This window comes from Ursus arctos, unplaced genomic scaffold (genome assembly GCF_023065955.2).
Source record: "Ursus arctos isolate Adak ecotype North America unplaced genomic scaffold, UrsArc2.0 scaffold_6, whole genome shotgun sequence".
Classification (NCBI taxonomy): Eukaryota; Metazoa; Chordata; class Mammalia; order Carnivora; family Ursidae; genus Ursus; species Ursus arctos.
In genome coordinates this window covers 16,307,215-16,327,936 of record NW_026623078.1, presented here as the reverse complement: position 1 = coordinate 16,327,936, position 20,722 = coordinate 16,307,215, and the positions used below count along the sequence as shown (strand labels likewise).

General features: G+C 38.8%; 1 protein-coding gene across 1 annotated transcript in view; it reads left to right on the top strand.

Moving 5' to 3' along the window:
• Positions 1 to 3,414: 3,414 nt before the first annotated feature.
• The window catches only part of BPNT2 (3'(2'), 5'-bisphosphate nucleotidase 2), a 36,774-nt gene continuing 19,466 nt past the window's right edge, over positions 3,415 to 20,722 (top strand). Inside the window, exon 1 of the mRNA XM_026516450.3 lies at positions 3,415 to 4,082. Coding sequence (XP_026372235.1) covers positions 3,693 to 4,082 — 390 coding nt within the window. The 5' untranslated portion in view covers positions 3,415 to 3,692. The remainder of the gene's footprint in view (positions 4,083 to 20,722) is intronic.

Below are 20,722 nucleotides of genomic sequence, written 5' to 3'. Positions count from 1 at the left end.
ATTTCACACACACGCATGCGCGCGCGCGCACGCACACACGCGCACACACACACACACACACATCGTTTCTCCAAGATAAACTCTGGGGTCAGGAGTCATTCAGACAAATCAAAATATCCTCATTATTTAAGATCTTAACAATGTTCTATAAATGGATATTATTTATTTCACACATAATGGAGAGCATAAAGAAAGGTGGTAGGAAGGTAGCAACATCCAGACTTTAAGGGGAGGTCCTTTGTCTGATATAATCAAGATAGGAGTGGGTTGTAGATGTAAAATGTAAATATATAATCATTTGTCTATCTTTTAATATAAGGCAAAGGGTTTTCTTTGAGTATATTCATGAAGTTGCACTTTCAACCACATGAGTAATGCATTATCTAAGATGACCAGCTTGGTTTCTTTAAAGTCAAGCAACCTGATTTCAGTATTTGTTTGAGCTTTTATGATCCTTTTTCTTCACAATCGAATACAGTTTTGCTCCAACACTTAATTTGATAGTAATTTTTGTTTTAACAACATACCCATATCAAGTCATTCAAAGCTTTCAGCTTTATATTTATACTTTTATTTGACTGTTTTACATAACATTTAACTTACATGTATTTATAATAATAACCACAATGGCAAAATGGGGTTGAAATAAACAGAACTCTTAAGAAGTACTTAAAGTTCTAGTAGTGGAAGTGAAAGGGGGCAGTGCTCTAAAAGGTGGCATTTGCCAGGTGTAAACACGCAGACGGTGGCAAGCAGAGTCTGCCAAGCCAGTGAAGTGGAAAGTTAAAGAAGTTTCTACTGTGTATCAATTCCTGCTGCTATTAGTATTTATACAGAATATATGCGGTCCTCATCTTCTTCACTACCTAGAAAAAAAGATTACTTTTTATTTTTTTTAAAGATTTTATTTATTTATTTGACAGAGAAAGACAGTCAGCGAGAGAGGGAACACAGCAGGCGGAGTGGGAGAGGAGCAGAGGAGCCTGATGTGGGGCTCCATCCCGGAACGCCGGGATCATGCCCTGAGCCGAAGGCAGACGCTTAACGACTGTGCCACCCAGGCGCCCCCAAAAAGGTTACTTTTTAAAGTACAGTTTGCCTCAGTTCACAAACTTATTAGTTTACATTTACTTTCATAAAGTTTTCATTGGTATGTAACATTTTTTTTTTTTTTTGAGAGAGAGAGAGAGAAAGAGAGGTGAGCAGGAGGAGCAGAGGGAGAGAGAATCTCAAGCCGACTCTATACTGCGCGGGGGAGTCCAACACGGTGCTGGGCTTGAACTCATTACTGTGAGATCATGACCTGAGCTGAAACCCAGAGTCAGATGCTTAACCAATGGCACCACCCAGGCCCCTGAGTATGTATGCATTCTTTGGAGCCTCTGACCACTTGTTACTGAAAAAGCAAGTTTCTTGCAATCAAATTCCTGTGAAGTTTCTAAGATATCACTGTCCCACATGTAATTAATTACATTTTCTCTTAATCACACAGTTTCTCTTAATGATTATATGTTATATTTTATCAATATCTATTACCTATTCCCTGTGGTCACCTGGGTCCTAGAGCCCCTTTTGGAACTATGATATCTATCTATCTATCTATCTATCTATCTATCTATCTATCTATCGGAACTATGGTCTTTAAACTCACTCATTTGTTATAGGGCATCTTCTCCTTCAATTCTTTAATCCCTTCCCTGCAGTATAAATGGCCGGAGTTTTCAGTATCTCTCTGGGTGTCCCACTGGTGCTTTTATAATGCCACAGTGAATGGGGCCTGATAGTCCTTTCCAATATCCTTGGAAAATATTATTCAGTTTATTTTTGTAGACCTCATCCATACTTTCTAACAATGCTTTACTATATTCACAACTATTCCCCACCCCATATCTTTCGCTGATCTCATGGTATAGTTTGAGGTGGTTCTGCTGAACTTAAGCCTTTCTACTTCAACCCTGATCTTTGTGTTTATCTCTCGATTTGGGAGCCATAATTACCCTGTGACCTTCGCTTTCAGATTTCTGTTGAAAGCAGCTTTGCTTAATTGTGAATTTGTTCCCAAAAGCTGACAAGAACAGTGCCAGTTCCTTTAGATGTGGTGCTATCAACACCCCAGAGACTGTTCTTTCATTGATTTGTATTTGTACTTGATTTTGTGCTGTGATTATTTTTAAGCTAGTTACAGACTGCTGCCAGGGAAACCAAGCAATCAATAGTCTTTGTTTATTGTATCTATATAACCATATGCAAATTCTACAGATGTTCTGAACTCTAAGGAAGTGATGAAGGTCAGCCTGTCTCTAAGGATTTCCTTAGCAAAGGATGTTCAGAATCCATTCTGTATACTTGCAGTTTTTAAGGTCATTAATGTTTATTAAAGCCCATTTAAAACCAGTGACTTTTGGTTATCAACTGTAAAATAGGCTGCATTTTAAGTTGATTTTATATAAATATTCTTATACCTGAGGATGATACTGCACATCTTAATATTCACTTGTGAGATGGAAGATAAACTTATTCATGCTTATTATAATACTTATTACAATTTAGTATTAACCATGACTGCTAAGGTAAGTGGCATACAAGGCAGTTATATCTGTTAAAGACTTCTGCAAGTACATTTGGGGGGCCTATATTGACACAAAGATTACATATTCTAAATTGACTGACCATCCTGTGATAATCTTTATATCAAGTGGGCTTTCTCAGACCTTTCCTCTTCCATCTCAACCACTGGGAGAAAAGTACGTGTAAACTATCCTTGGAAATGAGAGAAGCCTGGAGCGCTTTCTTTCATTATGGAAGTCCAGAATCAAGCCATGTTTTTCAGCTGCATAAAGGATGGTTTTTTTTCTGGCAGATGTAAGTATAGGGAAAAATCTATATAAACATACAGATGTAAATGCATACACATTTGATAACCACAGAGAGACCAATACATTAAAGAGCAAGTAAAATTCTCCAGTACCGGTCACTGCCCACCTCTCCCAGGTCAGAGAAGCGATTTAAAGCTACAGGCTCTGTCTACACAAGCGCCTGAGAAAAAAGCATACCGATCTCTCTGAAAATGGCTTGTAATTTCTTCCGTTTATCAATAATCTGAGAGTGATGGCAAGTCTAGACTGTAAAATAAAGGCTAGACCTTTTATCAGCCATACATCTTCGTTCGAAGAGAGACTGAATTTAAATTTGCACAAGGCACTCAGAGCCTTCCCTGCGTGGAAAATTGCCCCATCACTCGCAAGATTCGAAAACCCAAACACTGCTCCATCCTGACTAAACGAGGAGGAGCAATCCGGCGGCTCCCCGAGCTCTTAGCCCATAGCCCCGCCCCTAGGGTCACCCCGCCCCGGGGGCGGAACCTATATCGCTCCACCCCGCCCCGCCCCCTCGCGTAACCCGGATACACACCCACGCTCCCCTTTCACCTTGCAGCCGTTGGCTAACGTGGAAGTGAGACCCAGTGGCCAGTTGAGGAGCCGGGATCGCGCTGCCCGGGGCAGTTGGGCGCGCGGCACGGCGACGGTGGGCTTCTTGGCGTGGATCGGCCTTTCCCGGGAGGGAGCGATGGGGCGCGCGGGCGCCGGCGAGCGGACGCCGGTGTAGGACGCGCGGCGCCCGGCCCGGGAGCGCGGCGGCGGGCGCGGGGAGGCCTGTGAGGGCCGCCGCCCCGAGCCCCGGCCTCCCGCGCCATGGCCCCTATGGGCATCCGCCTGTCCCCGCTGGGGGTGGCCGTGTTCTGCCTGCTGGGGCTCGGCGTGCTCTACCACCTGTACTCGGGCTTTCTGGCCGGCCGCTTCAGCCTCTTCGGCCTGGGCGGCGAGCCGGGCGGCGGCGGGGCGGCGGGGCCCGCGGCCGCGGCCGATGGAGGCACCGTGGACCTCCGCGAGATGCTGGCCGTGTCGGTGCTGGCTGCTGTTCGCGGCGGCGACGAAGTGAGGCGCGTCCGCGAGAGCAACGTCCTCCACGAGAAGTCCAAGGGGAAGACGCGCGAGGGAGCCGAGGACAAGATGACCAGCGGGGACGTGCTGTCCAACCGCAAGATGTTCTACCTGCTCAAGACCAGCTTCCCTAACGTGCAGGTGGGTGCCACGAGTGCCGGGCGCCCTGGGAGCGGATGGGCGGCGGCGCCAGCCCGCGTCCGGGAGCGGGGGAAGCCTCGAAGCCAGTCCCAGCGCCTTGACTCCTCCGACAACCCCAGGTCGTGGGGTCCTGACTCCCATTTTGCAGATGTGGAAATTGAGACGCGAAGTTTAGGTGCTCAAGGTCGTACAGACAGTTGTTGGGTGAGATGGGTGAGGTTGCAAGTAGTCTGACTCAAGAACCCTTGCCCTTCTGGCCCCTCCCAGGCTATGTGTACGTGCTTTGTACCTGGGAACTGGAGCTCTCTGTTCTGGGTGGGCCTTGATATCAAAAGGCTGTGAAAGTTAACTTCATTCCCTACTGCAGGCTCTTCTGTAAAATGAAGGGGTTGGATTAGAACCCCCATGGACTTCTAGCCCTCTTTGATGTAATTGCTGGAAGGGTTGTGACTATAGAAAACACGTTTTCTGCCGGACCTACCAGGAGCTAATTGAGGGCCAAGAACTGTAGAAGCCTTGTTGGGGAGCTGTTAATATGCAGGGCATTTGTGGGGGGTATGCTCATGATTACCTTTAGCTGTAGAGTGATCTCTCGATGGCATGTATTTTGGGGGCTTTTTAAAGAAGTGTTTGGAAGTATATTTCCCAGCAACTTCATTTCAGCCATCTACCTGGTATTTTCTCCAGAGCATAAGAATTGAAGAACCTTTGCGTTTTATTTGGGTAGGTTTCTGGGGGAAATAATTGACATTTTCTTAGATAAATCCAGAATTTTGAATTTGTTATTAATACTTTCAAAATTCATTTTAATGGAGCTCTTGTTGAATGAATAAATTTTAAAAGACATAATTCCAGAGGAAGAGCTTAGCATAGCGTAGCAATACTTTGTAAGTATTTGTTAACACACCTAAAAGTAGATTTTGGCTACTGGGAAGAAAAATTGTTTCCAGTGGAATTATATTAATTAGATAAACAGTGAAATCTAAACCCCAGCTTCTTTGGAAAGTATCTGACCTTTTGCTGTTGTTCTTGGAAGAGTTAGGAGAATATTGTCATTGTAGAATTTACTTATCTTGTGTAACCCTCCCTCCAGTCTGTCATATTATTGCTTTGTTTCTCTTCTGTCTTATTTCTGTCATTTTTTCTTACTTTTTTTTCCCTTTCCTTAAAATTTTTTTTTTTTTTGCAGAGGAAGGAACATTGTCTTCATATCATAAGCTGCTGGCAATCAGATGTCATTGACAGGAGAATTCCCAAACAAAACACCAAACATTTATTTTTTCTTTTGCCCTTACCCTACTTTCTCATCACAAATGATACTTACCTTGTGTTTACATAGATGTAAGATGTGCTTCTAAAATATTTTCTTTCTCCAAAACACATTTTCTTTTCGGAGTTTGTGAAAGAAACTGGAGTTTCAGAGAAGTTGATGTAGAATAGTTACAACAGTAGAAATGGTAACCATTTCTTGAGTGTATTTTAGGCACCCAGTCTTGGCCACACAAGACTTCATTCATATGATTGCCACAGCAACTTTAAGAAGTAAATTTTATTTATGCCAGTTTACAGATGGGAAATCTGAGGCTCAAGACACTCGGTAGTTTATATGATCTAATTCTTCATTTTAGCTAGATCTTTAGGAGGCTACTTAAAATTTGTAGTATAATTTCCTGGGGGAAAACATTAAATTGTGGAAGAGTAAAAGCAATAATAATAAAATATATCAAGCAGAGTTGAATTTCTTTTTTAAGGGTAAAGACAAAAGTATTCCTAAATACCAAAAACATGGAAGTGTGTGCATGTGTGTTCACATGTGAACTACACCCCATCCCTACCAAACCTTTTGCTTTGGGTAACTTCCACAGGATTCTGCATTTGTTTTCTCACTTATTAGCAAATGCTAAGGGAATAGCTGCCAAGGGTGGTGAGCTGCATTTTATTAAACATAAAAGCTAGGCTTTCAGAATTGCAGATGTTGAAGGTTCTACGTAAAATAGCTTCTTGTTTTCTTGTGACTGTCTGAATGTTCACATGTATATCTTTATGTGTTGGGCTTTTGATGGAGTAGAGGAGATTGTGTTCATTTATACGATGTCAAAGTGGTGTCATGTTGAGCTGCCTCCTTTTATCACTGTGTTGTTAGACTAGAGGCCAAATACTGTCATCTAAGTAGAAACTCAGTCCTGGATGCTTTTCTTCCCTCTCGTCCTGCAGCACCCCGAATGCAGTCTTAAATGTCTGATTGTTTTTGAAGCCTCACCTGGAATTTTTTGTTAAGGAATTTAAGTCAAATCCCACTCAGTTTACTTCCTTATGGAAAATTAGCATTGAGAAGCCACAAATACTTTCTTCTTTTATCCTAACGCCCTGTGCAAACAGGGAGAGGTCTCTTATTTTCTCCCACGATTTTCCTGTCTAGAATTAGAGGCTTGAGCTCTCCTGATGTTCACTTGTCCGTTCAGGGATATACCAGGTGTATATCTCAAGACACTCTAGAGTACTCAAGTGGGAGTGGTTTTGCCCTCGAGGGACATTTGGCAAAGTCTGGAGATACTTGCTTGTTACAACTGGGGGTGGAATGCTATTGGCATCTGCTAGGTAGACCGTAAATGGCCCACAACGCACAGGACAGCTCTCCATAACAAAGAATGATATAGCCTAAGTTTTCAGTTGGTGCCCCAGTTGAGAAGACTTACTCTGCAGAAATGACTGTTATCCTAAGAAGACTCAAGTTTGGCCTAGGATCAGTGGATTTCCTTTTGTCTTCAGCCTTTATTTATTTTAGGGATCTTGGGAGAGTCCTCAGGGCAGTCCTTCTCTTCCTAAACACTCTGGCTATGCTTGATTTTATTGTGAGAAAGTAATAGTAACTGCAGCCATTTGCATGATACTGTCTTTAATGATATCCTTCTGAATAGTGATGAAAATGAAAGCTGAAGATAGGTTTTTGTAGTGGATTTATAGCTGCAAAACAGATACACTTGGATTTATAGTTTCAGTTTAACACACAGAGAACTCTCAATGTGAGAGGCTTTATGTCCTCCACTTTACTTGTTCAAAGTTTTTGATTTTGAAAATGATTCATTTTATTTGAAGTTAAAGCATGGTACTCCAAGCTGGTCGGAGTCTTGGGTCTATGCCTTGCTTGACCTCTAGGATGGGAGTTAAACTCTTCTCTCAACCAGACTGCTCATTGGAAAAGTCTGAGAAGTGCTAATATAGTGCTAAGAACACTTGCCTTGAGGGGCGCCAGGGTGGCTCAGTCAGTTAAACATCATCAGGTCACGATCCCAGGGTCCTGGGATTGAGCCCCACATCCAGCCCCTCATAGGGCTCTCTGCGCAGCAGGGAGTCTGCTTCTCTCCCTCTGCCTGCCATTCACCCTGCTTGTGCGCGCTCGTGCTCTCCCTCTCTCTCTCTCTCTCTCTCTCTCTCAAGTCAGTAAAATCTAAAAAAAGGAACACTTGCCTTGACATCTTGTCCAATCACCTACCTATGTGATCCTGGCCGGTCATTTCACTTATTTGAGCTGCAGTTTCCACTTCTGTAAAATCTAGATAATTAGTAATTTGATAATTAGTGCAGACATATGCATTGCAGACAGAAAAAAAAAAAAAAACAAGTTGAAAGGAGCTGGCCCAGTAGAGGTGGTAGTATAGTAAATTCAAGTATCCTGATGGGTATGAATCCAATGCACATCGGGGGAAATGACTTTGGAAGAAATTAGGAAGGTAGATGCGCTGGATCGTATGCCAAGCTCAAAGAGGTTTGGACTTGATCTTTAACTTAATCCTAAAGTACTAAAGACCAGGTTTACCTGACTTTCTTGAAGCCTGCAATATGCTTTGTTTGGGCTGTGTGCATTTGGAGGTGGGTGAGACCAGTTTAGGGGTGTGTTAAAATAGGCTGTGCAAGAGATGAGATCCAGAACTTGGGCAATGGGAAAGTTATACTCAGCTTGGTTTACTAGCTAACATTTAGTTCTCAGTAAGTAGCAAGCACTGAATTAAGCTTTTAAGCTTTTTATTCCCATTATTAATGTACTCTTAACGACAATATAGGAAGTAAAGTACTATTGCTTCCATTCTGCAGATACAGAAATTGAGGCTTGCAGAGGCTAAATAATTTACTAGAAAATAATTTAGGCCTGCAAGAGATTTACTTAATGGCCTGAGAATCATCTCAGGTCTGTTTAATTCTGTATATAAGGCAGTATAGGAGGTATAATTACAGTGTACTTTTAACTAACCTGTAGTATTTTGAATGATTAGAAGGCCTCAGGGTTGATGCTTGGAGAATAGTTTGGAGGGAGTAAACCAGTTAGGAGGTTTTTTCAAGAGAAAGATGATACATTTTAAATTGGGGGTATGCCTGTAGAGAAGGTAGAATTGGAAAGAGATGAGAGAATTTCTAAGGATGATAACAGAGGATACCCTTCTATGTCTGGCTTTCACAATTGGTGTTTTGCTGGAGATGAAGAGTGAAGCATGACATGTCTAAGGGGGCAGATTATGAGTGCCATCTTAGACTTAGGAAGTTAAAGTTGTCTTTGATACAGCCAAGGGGGCATGCTAAGGAGGTATTTGAATATATGGGTCTGAAGCTCTGAAGAGACATCTGAATTTGAAATATGAATTTGTGAGTCATCTTTGTTGTGATATTAATTGAAACTCATTGTGGACAGGATTGCTTATGGAAAGAATATAGAGTGAAAGGGGAAGATCAAGGGCCTAACGCCAAGGGTAACAAAGATTGAAAATAATCATTTAATAATAATAGTAGCCAGCTTTTATTAAATGCTTACTCTGTGTTAAGCATTATGCTAAGCTTGTTTGTTATACCTATTCTATTTCATTAGTTCACAGAGAACCCAGTAGGAAGCTATATTTATCAGCCACTTTTAGCAGCTCAGAAAGATTAGGTGACTAACCTAGTAAGTCACATTCCCAATAAATTGAGGAGCTGGCAATGATAGAACATACTCTTTTTTTTTTTTTTTTTAGATTTTATTTATTTATTTGACAGCCAGAGAGAGAGGGAATACAAGCAGGGGGAGTGGGAGAGGGAGAAGCAGGCATCCCACTGAGCAGGGAGCCTGATGTGGGGCTTGATCCCAGGACCCTGGGATCATGACCTGAGCCAAAGGCAGACACTTAACAACTGAGCCACTCAGGCACCCAGAACATACTCTTGTTCTGTATGGTGAATGGTCATTGGTGAACTTTGTGAGAGCTTGCTTGGTGGGTTGATGGAAAGGAAGCATAGATGGGACAGGAAAGATGGAGATAGTAAAGACAAAGCTTTTAAGAAATTGGACTTCTAAGGAGCTTGGCTGGGGTCTTATAATGGGACTAAGAAGTTTCAATGTTTTTTTTGTTTTTTTTTTTTGGTGTTTTAAAGATGTGAGACTCTAGAACATGATTAATTATTTATAGGTATATCTGTGAAAGATGGTATTGATAGTAAAAAGCTTCTAAAAAGATGGAAGAGGACATCCATTTAGAAAATGGTTATCAAATGGCTGCTGTGTGACAGGCACAGTGCAAAGCACTGTATCTGAAAACTTTTTATGATACTATGATTTATGGAGAAATGCGGTAGTTGGTACCTTCCTAAGGAATTAACCAAAAGCCTCTTCAACCCCAAAGAAACTGAACTTTCATATGAATAGCATTAATTGTATTTTGAAGTCTTGGTTTCCTATTCTTCAGTCCCTGTTGAGGACTGAGACAGATAGGCAGTAGCAGTGAGGGAAGGAGAGTAGATTGAATGGAAATGGTTATGGGGAAGAAATGAAAGTACATTGGCAAAGAATAATGTCGATGCAGAAGTATTTATTCAACACCTACTGTGCCAGACATTGGCTTAAGTGGGATGTGGCTATAGTATGAAGGAAATTGTGTCCTAGAACTCATAAAACTTAAGTTTTGGTGGGTCAGCATAGATGATACACATGTGAACAAATAAACTGATTTCAGATACTGATAAGGGTTTTGAAGAAGAGAAATTAAGATCATGTCAGAAGAGTGAGTGGGGGCTTCTGCTTTGGCCATGGTAGTCAGAGCAGGCCATTGTAAAGCTCTGTCACTTGAACTGAGATCTGAATAAGTAGCAGACTATCATGAAGAGATTTGGGAGGAGTGTGTGAGCAGAAGAGTACAAGTACAAAGGCCCTAAGGCCAAGGGACCAGAAAAGACAAGTCTGGAGTGTATAAATAAGGGTGCAAATAGAGAAAGGTTACTGGAGCCAAATCATCCAGTCCTTACTTTGTAGATGAAGGTAAGGAGTCTGAATTTTATTTTGTGTAATGAGAAATCATTGGCAGGTTTTAAGCAGGGAGTGACAATACTCTGATTTAGGAAGATGGCCGGTTGCTGGGTTGCAAAGGGAAGCTCCATAAAGGAGCTTTTTCCATTTTGTTCATTATTTTATCGTAGTGTCCAAAAAAGTTTAGAATATATGGTCATTAATAGTTGTTAAATGAATGAATGAATGAATCGGTGAATGCATTATAGGAGACCAGAGCAATCGAAGGCTATATTAGAAATCCAAGTGAGAGATAGATGGTGGTTTAAATCAAGATTTGGTTGGTATACATAATTTCATATATTTAGAATTGGGAGGTAGAATTTCCAGGACTTACTGGCTGGTGAAATGTGGAAAAGAATTGAGATAGACTTACTGATCTTGATCTTACCAGCTGTTTCTAAGCTGTTCACATTGGTGGAAAGTGGATTTATTCAATTTGTAGGTGTGGCAGGTTTACAAATAGCAGTTGTGCAAAAGCAGATGAGGACACTGTGCTGGTGTTTTTGTTCTCTTGTTCCATTTGTTTCTTCCTGACTTGACTCTCAGGAAAGATGTTTTCGTATACAGTTCTATAATTTGTTAGGTCATACTACATTGAAAGGATATGGAGAAGCTGACCTGAACTTTAGGCAAAAATCTTAATCATAAGGCACTGTAGTTGCTTCCCTAGACTTAGCATTGCTATTTTTGTAAACTACAGGGGTTTGTAGTTTGTGAACTACTTTGTAGTTTCTGGGAGTCACATTTGTTGTTTGTTTAAGTTTATTCTGTGGTGTTTGTATGGTGTTACTCTTACATTCATTCATCTGACATAGCCTAGCATTGTATTATTATTAAGTATCTGGGCTCTAAATCCAAAATACTTCAAATTGATGTCTGCAAGATAGTAGAATAGGAGTTCTCTACTGTCATTCCCTCTCAGGATATTGATTTTGGTAGTCATTCACAGACAAGAGTTCCTTTGTAGGAGCCTGGGAGTCCAGCAGAGAAGTTCCAGCACACCATTGGGGCCAAAAAAAAAGTCTTAAGAATAGATGCATTGATGAGAGTAAGAGGAACATTTTCACTTTGCTTGCGTCACCCCTCCATCAAGGTTGGTGCCAGGAGAGACCCCTGCAGCCTGCAATTTCATCCACAGAAGTGTGTGAGTACCTGGCTTTTCCAGCCAAGCAGGACACTGCCCAAGAAACTCACTTCTGTCCCTTGTCACCTACATTACTAAAGTGATCTGTAAGGCTGAGGGGTTGGGAGAGGCTGTGGGAACACATAAACCAGGGCTCAGAACTCCAAAGGGATGCTATGAATCTGTTTATAGATACCCATCAGGAAGGCTTCCCACAAGCCACTGGGGACTGCTCACTCTCAGATCCCCTCAACTGGCTCACAGTCACCCTCAACACTCTATATGCCTTGCCCAAACCCAACCCACTCACCCACATTGGCCTGATTTTAGCGTGTGCTCTTATAGACGGTGAGACTGAGCCTTTGCAAATGGCTAGCAAACAAGTGGAGAAAGCCAGCATAACTATGGAATTGGGAAAAGGCTCACAAACTTCAGTATTTCAGGGTACCACCCTAGAGAAAACAAATGGGAGGCTCTCAGCACTGGCCTGGCTTTGTGGGATTGAGACAAAACATATAATCTTACGAATGCCCTTCAGGAGGGACCAAAATGTGTGGAGAAGGCACATCCATAGAAGAGGTCAGAGAAAGCCTCAGAATCCCACATCAGACTCAAGGTGAGATAGCTCTCTCCCAAAGCCAGTCTGTAAAGACTGGAGGAGAGAACTCCTTCTTCAGATGTGAAGGCAGCAATGCAAGACTTCAAGAAATACAAAAAAAATAAGGAAATAGAACATTGCCAAAGGAACATAATTTCCTATTTAACTGCCCCCCCCATAGAGATCTACAAATTGTCAAAGAATTCAAAGTAATTGTTTTAAGTTTAAGAGAACACAGACAACTCAAAGAAATCAGGAAACAATACATGAACAAAAGGAGAGATACAACAAAGAGAAGTTAAAAAAAGCCACTAGAAATTTTAGAGCTGAAGAATACAGGAAATGAAAATGCAGTAGAGAGAATCAGCAGAAGACTCGATCAAGCGGAAGAAAGAATCCACGAACTCTGAAACATCATATGAAGTCATCCAGTCAACAGAGAAAAAAGAAAATAAACAGATGAAGAAAGCCTATGTGCATTATGGGGCACCAGCAAGTATAACTATTTACCTTTTGGGAGTGCCAGAGAAGGAGAGAAAAAAAAGGGCAGAAAGCTTATTTAAAGGAATGGTAGATGAAAACTTTGCAAATCAGGGGAGAAATAGGGACATCTAGCTATGTGAAGCTCATAGGTCCACAAATTCAACTCAAAGAGGACTTTACTGAGATACATTATAATAAAACTGTTAAAAATCAAAGAATTTTGAAAGCAGTAGAAAAGAAACTCATCTGATACAAGGGAACCCCCATTAAGCTGTCAGCAAATATTTCATCCAAAACCCTACAGGCCAGGAGAGAGTAGGATGATATATTCAGAGTGCTGAAAGAAAAAAAAAAACCGGCCAACCAAGAATACTTTACCTTGTAGCATTCTCCTTCAGAAATACAGATTAGATAAAGATTCTCAGACAAATAAATGCATCACCACTAGAGCTTAACAAGAAATGTTAAAGGGAATTCTTCAAGCTGAAATGAAAGGATGCTAAATAGTAATATGAAAACGAAGTATAAAATTCACTGGTAAGTATATAGTGAAATTCAGAATATTCTAATGTAATAGTGGTGTGTAAATCATTTAACTCTAATATAAAAGTTAAAAGATGAGTATTTTTTAAAACTATAGTTACAAAAATTTGTTAATGGATATAGAATATAAAAAGATGTAACATATGAAAACCATGTTGCAGAGGGAGTAAAAGAGGAAAGAGTTCATATGCAATCAAAGTTATCAACTTAAAATAGACTGTTATAACTACAAGATATTTTATGTAGGTCTCATGATAACCACAAGGCAAAACCTCTGATAGACAAAGGATACCACCATGAAAAATCATCAAATCACAAAGGAAGACAGCTAGAGAAAAGGAATGAAGAAAGGAACAAAGAAGCTACAAAAAACCAGGAAGCAGTTAACAACATGGCATTAGTAAGTACCTACTTACTAATAATTATTTGAAATGTAGAAATTCGCCAATCAAAAAACAGAGCAGGTGAATGGATTAAAAAAAAAAAAAAAAGACCCAACTCTCTGCTACCTACAAGAGAAACACTTCAACTTTAAAGACACACATAGGATCAGAGTGAAGGGATGGGAAAAAAATATCCCATGCAAATGGAAACCCTAAGAGAACAGGATAGCTATACTGCTATCAGACAAAATAGACTTTAAGTAAAACACTCTAACAAGGGACAAAGAACAAATTATGTAATGATAGAAGGGTCAGTTTATCAAGAAGATAAAACAGTTGTAAATACATATGCACCCAACATCAGAGCACTAAATATATTGAGCAAATATTATAGATCTGAGGACAGAAACAGACAGCAGTGCAATAATAAAGACTTCAATATCTCACTTTAACCAGTGGATAAATCATCTAGACAAATCATCAATAAGGAAATAATGAACTTGCACTATACTTCAAACTGATACAGGCAGTGTCAGATATATACAGACCATTTCATCCAACAGTAGCAGAATATACATTCTTCTCAAGCTCATATAGAATACTCTCCAGGGTAGATAGCAATGTAAGGCCAGAAAACAAGTCCTAACAAATTGAAGATTAAAATCATAATCATAGGTCATTTTTGACCACAGTGGTGTAAAACTAGAAGTCAGTGACAGGACAAAAGCTGGAAGATGCAGAGATCTATGAAAATTAAACAGCGTACCCTTGAACAACCAACGGGTTCAAGAAGACGTAAAAAGAGAAATGAAAAAAAATCTTGAAATTAACAAAAATGGGTGCCTGGGTGGCTTGGTTGGTTAAGTGTCCACCTCTTGATTTTGGCTTATGTCATGATCTCAGAGTTGTGATATCGAGTCCTGCACTCAGTTCAGAGCCAGCTTAAGATTCTCTCCCTCTGCTGCACCCCCCCCTTTCTCCCTCTCTAAAAATTAATTAATTAACAAAAATGGAAGTACAACATACCAAAACTTATGGGATGCAGCAAAAGCAGTTCTGAAAGGGAAATTTATAATGATAAATGCTTACATTAAAAAAAAAAAGATCTCAGATAAACAACCTCATTTGTACCTTAAGGAACTAGAAAAAGAACAAACTAAGTTCAAAGTTAGCAGAAGGAAGGAAATAACAAAGGTTAGAGCAGAAATAGAGACTAGAAAAGCAATAGAAAATACCAACTAAGAGCTGGTTTTTTTGAAAAGATTAGGTTGAAAACCTTTAGCTAGTGAAAGATAAAAGGATTCAAATATATAAGTTCAGAAATGAAAATATAAACATTACACCTGATACTGCAAAGTACAAATGATCATCAGAGACTGTGAACAATTACAGGTCAACAAATTGGATAACCTAGAAGAAATGGATCAATTCCTAGAAACATACAATCTACTAAGACTGAGTCATGAGGAAATAGAATACCTAAACCGACCTGTAAGGAGATCGAATCATTAATCAAACTTCCAATAAAGAAAATCCCAGAACTAGATGTCTTCTTCACTGGTCTACCAAACGTTTACAGGAAAAATACTAGTCGTTTTCAAATTCTTCCCCCAAATTGAAGAGGATGGAACACTTCCAAACTCACTTTATGAAGCCAGCATTACCCTGATACCAAAGGTATGCAGGGACACTACAAGAAAAGAAAATCATGGGCCACTATTCCTCATGAACATAACATGCAAAAATCCTCAACAAAATATAACAAATTGAATTCAACAGACATTAAAAGGATCAAATACCATGATCAAGTGGGATTTATCCTTGCGCTGAAGGATGGTTTCCATATATGCAAATCAATCGATCAATGTGATATACCACATTAACAGAATGAAAGCTAAAAATCATATGATTATCTCAATATAAAAATAAAAACGTAAATATGAAAAGCATTTGACAAAATTCAACATTTTTTCAGGATAAAAACTCAACAAATTAGGTATAGAAGAAATATACCTCAACATAATAAAGGCCATATATGACAAGCCCACAGCTAACATGATACCATTCATGAAAATCTAAAAGCTTCTCTCCTAACATCAGGAAGACAAGGATGCCCACTCTTAGCACTTACATTCAATATAGTATTGGAGGTCCTAGTTGGAGCAGTTAGGTACGTAAAAGAAATAAAATGCATCCAAATCAGAAAGGAAGAAGTAAAATTGTGTGCAGATGATATGATTTTACATACAGAAAACTAAAATTTTTAGCAAAATACTGTTGGAACTAATAATAATTCTGTAAAGTTGTGAGGATACAAAATCAAACAAAAATCATTATTTCTTTGTATTAGCAACAATGAACTATTTGAAAGAGGAATTAAAACAATTCCGTTTACAATAGGATCAAAAACAATAAAATACTTAGGAATAAATTTAACCAAGCAGGTGAAAGATCTGTATACTAAAAACTTTAAGTCATTGATAGAAGTAATTGAAGAAGACACAAATAAATGGACAGGTGTTGCATTTCTTGGATTAGAAGAATTAGTATTGTTAAATTGTCCATGCTGCTCAAAGCAGTCTACACATTTAGTGCAATCGCTATCAAAATTCCAATGGCAGTTTTCAGTGAAATAGAATAAATAATCCAAAATTCACAGGGAACCACAAAAGACCCAAGTAGCTGAAGCAATTTTAAACAAGAAGGACAAAGCTGGAGGCATCACATTTCCTGATTTAAAATTATATTACAAAGCTATAGTAATCGCAACAGTATGGTAGTGGCATAAAACATACACATAGACAAAAGGAGTAGAATATAGAAATAAAGTCACACATACACATTTAACTAATCTTTGACAAGGCATCAAGAACATACTACAGGGAAAATATAGTTTCCTCAATAAAGGTGCTGGGAAAACTGGTTATCTATATGCAAAAGAATAAAACTGGATCCCCATCTTACACCACTCAACAGAAACTAACTCAAAATGCACAAAAGATTTAAATATACCACCTGAAACCATAAAGCTCTTTAATACTGGTCTTAACGATGATTTTTTGGAAAAGACACTAAAAGTACAGAAATCAAAAGCAAAAATACAGCCACCTGGGTGGCTCTTAATTTCAGTTCAGGTCATGATCTCAGGGTTGTGAGATTGAGCCCCACCTAGCATGGTACCTGCTTAACATTTTCTTTCTCTGTTTCCCCACCCTCTTAAAAAAAAAAAAAAAAAAAAAAGCAAAAGTAAAAGTAAACAAAACAATGTCAAGTTAAGCTTCTGCACAACAGAGAAAACAACTAAAGGAAAAGGCAACTATGGAATGACAAGATATTTGTAAACCATATATCTGATGAGGGGCTAATATCTAAATTATATAAGGAATTCATTCAATTCAATAGCAAAAGAATAAGTAAGTAATCCAATTAAAAATGGGCAAAGGACCTGAATATACATTTTTCCAAAGACTACAAATGACTGTCAGTTACATGAAAAGGTGTTCAACATCACTAATCATCAGGGAAATATAAATCAAAACTACAGTTGAGATATTACCTCACCTGTTAGGGTGGCTGTTATTAGACGAGAGGTAAATGTTGGCAAGCATACGGAGAAAAGAGAACTTTTACGCCATTGGTGGGAATGTAAATGGGTATAGCCATTATAGAAAGCAGAATGGAGGCTTCTCAAAAAACTTAAAATAGAACTATCATGTGATCCAGCAGTTCCACTTCTGGATATATCTCTAAATGAAATTAGTATCTGGAGATATTTGCACTCCTATGTTCGTTGTGGCAATAGTCACAATAGCCAAAATATGGAAATGATAGTTAAATGTCTGTCAGTGGGTTAATGGATAAAGAAAAAAGGGTATATATGTATGTACACACATACACACACACACACAGACACACACAGAGGAATGTTATTCTGCTATTAAAAAGAAGGAAATCCTGCCATTTGGGACAACATGGATGAAACTGGCAGGCATTATACTAGGTGAAATAAGCCACAGAGAGAAAGTATTGCATGGTATTACTAATAGTGGAATCTTTAAAAAAAAAGAAAAAAAAGTTGAGCTCATAGAAACAGTGATTAGAATGGTGATTGCCAGAGTCTAGGGAATGAGGGAATAGAGGAGATGTTGGTCTAAGGGTATAAATTTGTAGTTACAACTAAGATGAGTAAGTTCTGAGCATCAAATATATAGTCAGATTGTTATGGCTAGTAATACTGTATTGTATACTTGAAATTTGCTTCAAGAGTAGATCTTAAATGTTCTTACCACAAAGGAAAAAAGTAAATAAGTGATAGATGCATTAATTAACTTGATCGTGGTAATCATTTTACAGTATATACTTATATCAATAATCCTCACTCTGTACACATTGCATATATATCTATATGTGTATATGTATGTATAGCTTTCTCCGTGAAGCTGGGGGGAAAAGCCAAATATGTCACTAGTGTCACAGTCTTAATTATTCTAACATTAAAGTAAGTCTTGATAATCTGGTCAGGAAAGTCATCCCACTGTGATAATTCTTTTTTTTTCCCCTTTCTTTCACCAGAATGGCTTGCTCTTTTTCCAAGAAGGGGTTAAAAAAACAAAAACAAAAACCTGTAGGGATTTTGATTGGAGTTTTCATTAAATCTATAGATTTACTGATGGGAGAATTGACATCTTTATCATTTTTAACTCATTAATGTTTTTTTTTACAGCTTAATTTTCTCCATAATGCTTTTGCACATCTTGGGTACTTTTATGTCCGGATAATTTACTTCTTTTGTTAGCTTAAATGGCTTCCATTTTTATATTAAGGACTTTTAATATTTGTCGCTGGTATATAAAAAATGCAAATGATTGTTAAATATTGATCTTGTATCTAGAGATTTTGCTGCATTCTGTTATTCTGTGATTTATCTACAAGTTCTTTTGGATTTTCTCAGTAATAAGTCCAGGTTGCATGTTACGATTTCACTTCTTCCTTTCTATCTCTGTACCTCCCTACATAGGCTACCCTCCTTTAGCTTTCTGCAATGGCTAGGATGCTTTGCACATTGTTAACAGAGATTACGATGGAGGACAGCTTCCTCCATGTCATGCCTGCAGAGTCCTTCACCATGGGGTTTCCATTATTGTCAAACCAAACCTCGCCTCCATCCAGCTCCTTTCTTCTTGGCTTACTCTGTTCTAGCCATACTTGCCTCCTTGCTTGCTCTGAATATACTAGGCACACTCCTAGATCAGGGCCTTTGCATTTTTACTGCATGGGCTGGAAGGTGCTTCCTTTAGATGCCTGCTAAGCTCACTTAATTTAAATTGTCATTCTAATACCACTTTTTGCTTAGCTACCCTATCTTTGAAAACACACAGCAACTTTATTGCAGCATATTTTGCATATTATATAATTTGCCCATTGCAAATTTACAGTTTAGTAGTTTTTAGATTTGCCAAGGTGTGCAACATTTGTCATTAATCAGTTTTAGAACATTTTCATCACCCTAATAATATACCTGTGCCTATTTACTGCTAATCTCTGTTCCCAGCCTTACCCCAGGCAACCACTGATACACTGATTCCATAGATTTGCCTGTTAAGACATTTCACCATAAATGGAATCATGCAGTATGTGATTTCTTGTTTATTGCTTATTTCACTTAGCATAACGTTTTGGGGGTTCATCAGTGCTATAGTATGAATAGTACTTCATTTCTTTTTTGGCTGAATAACATTTCATTGTATGGATATACCACATTTTGTCTATCCATTCATCAGGTGATGGACATTTGGTAGTTTCTAATTTTTGGCTAGTATGACTAACCTCAGGTACCCTATCTTAAAGAATAATCTTTCTTCTGCTGTCCTACAGCACACTTCTTCCCTGCTACATTTTATGTCTCCTTATTGTCACTATTCAGGATATCACATTTTACTTATGTATCTTGTTTATTGTTTATCTCCTCCTCTAGAATTTCTACTAAGCTCCACAAGGGCAGAGATTTTTGTCTCAAATTGATCACTGTTATACATCAGACCCTGTAACTGGCATATAGTAGGTAATCAGTAAACATTTGTGGAATCAATAAAGGAATAAGTGAATGGATGGATTGGATGTTTACTGTACACTGTACTAAAAATATTTTTTTTATTTAAGTGGCTTGATGTTTCTAGAATATTACTATTTTTAACTTTCTCTGTGACAGTTTGGAATATGTCAAGGCACTTTTCCAGAGATTGCTGGTATTTGTAGGGTTTTCACCATGTATGACTTTTTACTTACATAGGTGTCAGTGTTAGAATCCCTCTGACACTGTAGTATGGGGTCTGGGTATGGAGTCACGTGCAGTATAAACACAGTGATCTGCTGTGGAAAGGGAGCTTGTCAGCACAGTACCCAAAGTCTGTCCTGCTTAAGTCTTTGTTCCTACTGGAAATTCACATCTTGGGGACATTTTTCTTGCATGCGTATGTTATGATTTGATAAAGGGAGTCTTTTGATGAGGTAGTATTTGAATAAGGTTGACAGTCTATTATTAATGTCATTCTTTTTTTTTTTTTTAAGATTTTATTTTATTTATTTGACAGAGAGCCAGCGAGAGAGGGAACACAAGCAGGGGGAGTGGGAGAGGAAGAAGCAGGCTCATAGCGGAGGAGCCTGATGTGGGGCTCGATCCCAGAATGCTGGGATCATGCCCTGAGCCGAAGGCAGACGCTTAACGACTGCACCACCCAGGTGCCCCTATTAATGTCATTCTTAAAATGCAGTCAGTTCTTAGATTTGCCTCATTGGAATGTCCTTTATTTACAGAAGTAAATGCAATTCTAACACATTAATTTAAATCATTGTTTTATAAACCAGAATATGTTTTAAGTATTCATTAAGAAGCTCACTGTTGAAAGCAGTGGTTTTCTACTCACCTGCACCTTTACATACCTGTATGATGAATCAGATTTATTTTATATTTTAATTTTGTTTCCTAGTAAGTAAAAATAGAAAATTTGACCTTAGCATTTTATCCTGTGACATAGCTTTGGTTTATAATGAAGAGAAGAGTGATCTTTTTTTGTCCTTTTGGATTACTCATCTCAACATTGTTTACATTTTATAATTACTAGCTTATGATCTATCATTATTTCCAGGTTTCTTTTTTATTATTGATCAAAGGTATATTTTAGATGATTATTTTTCTAGGAC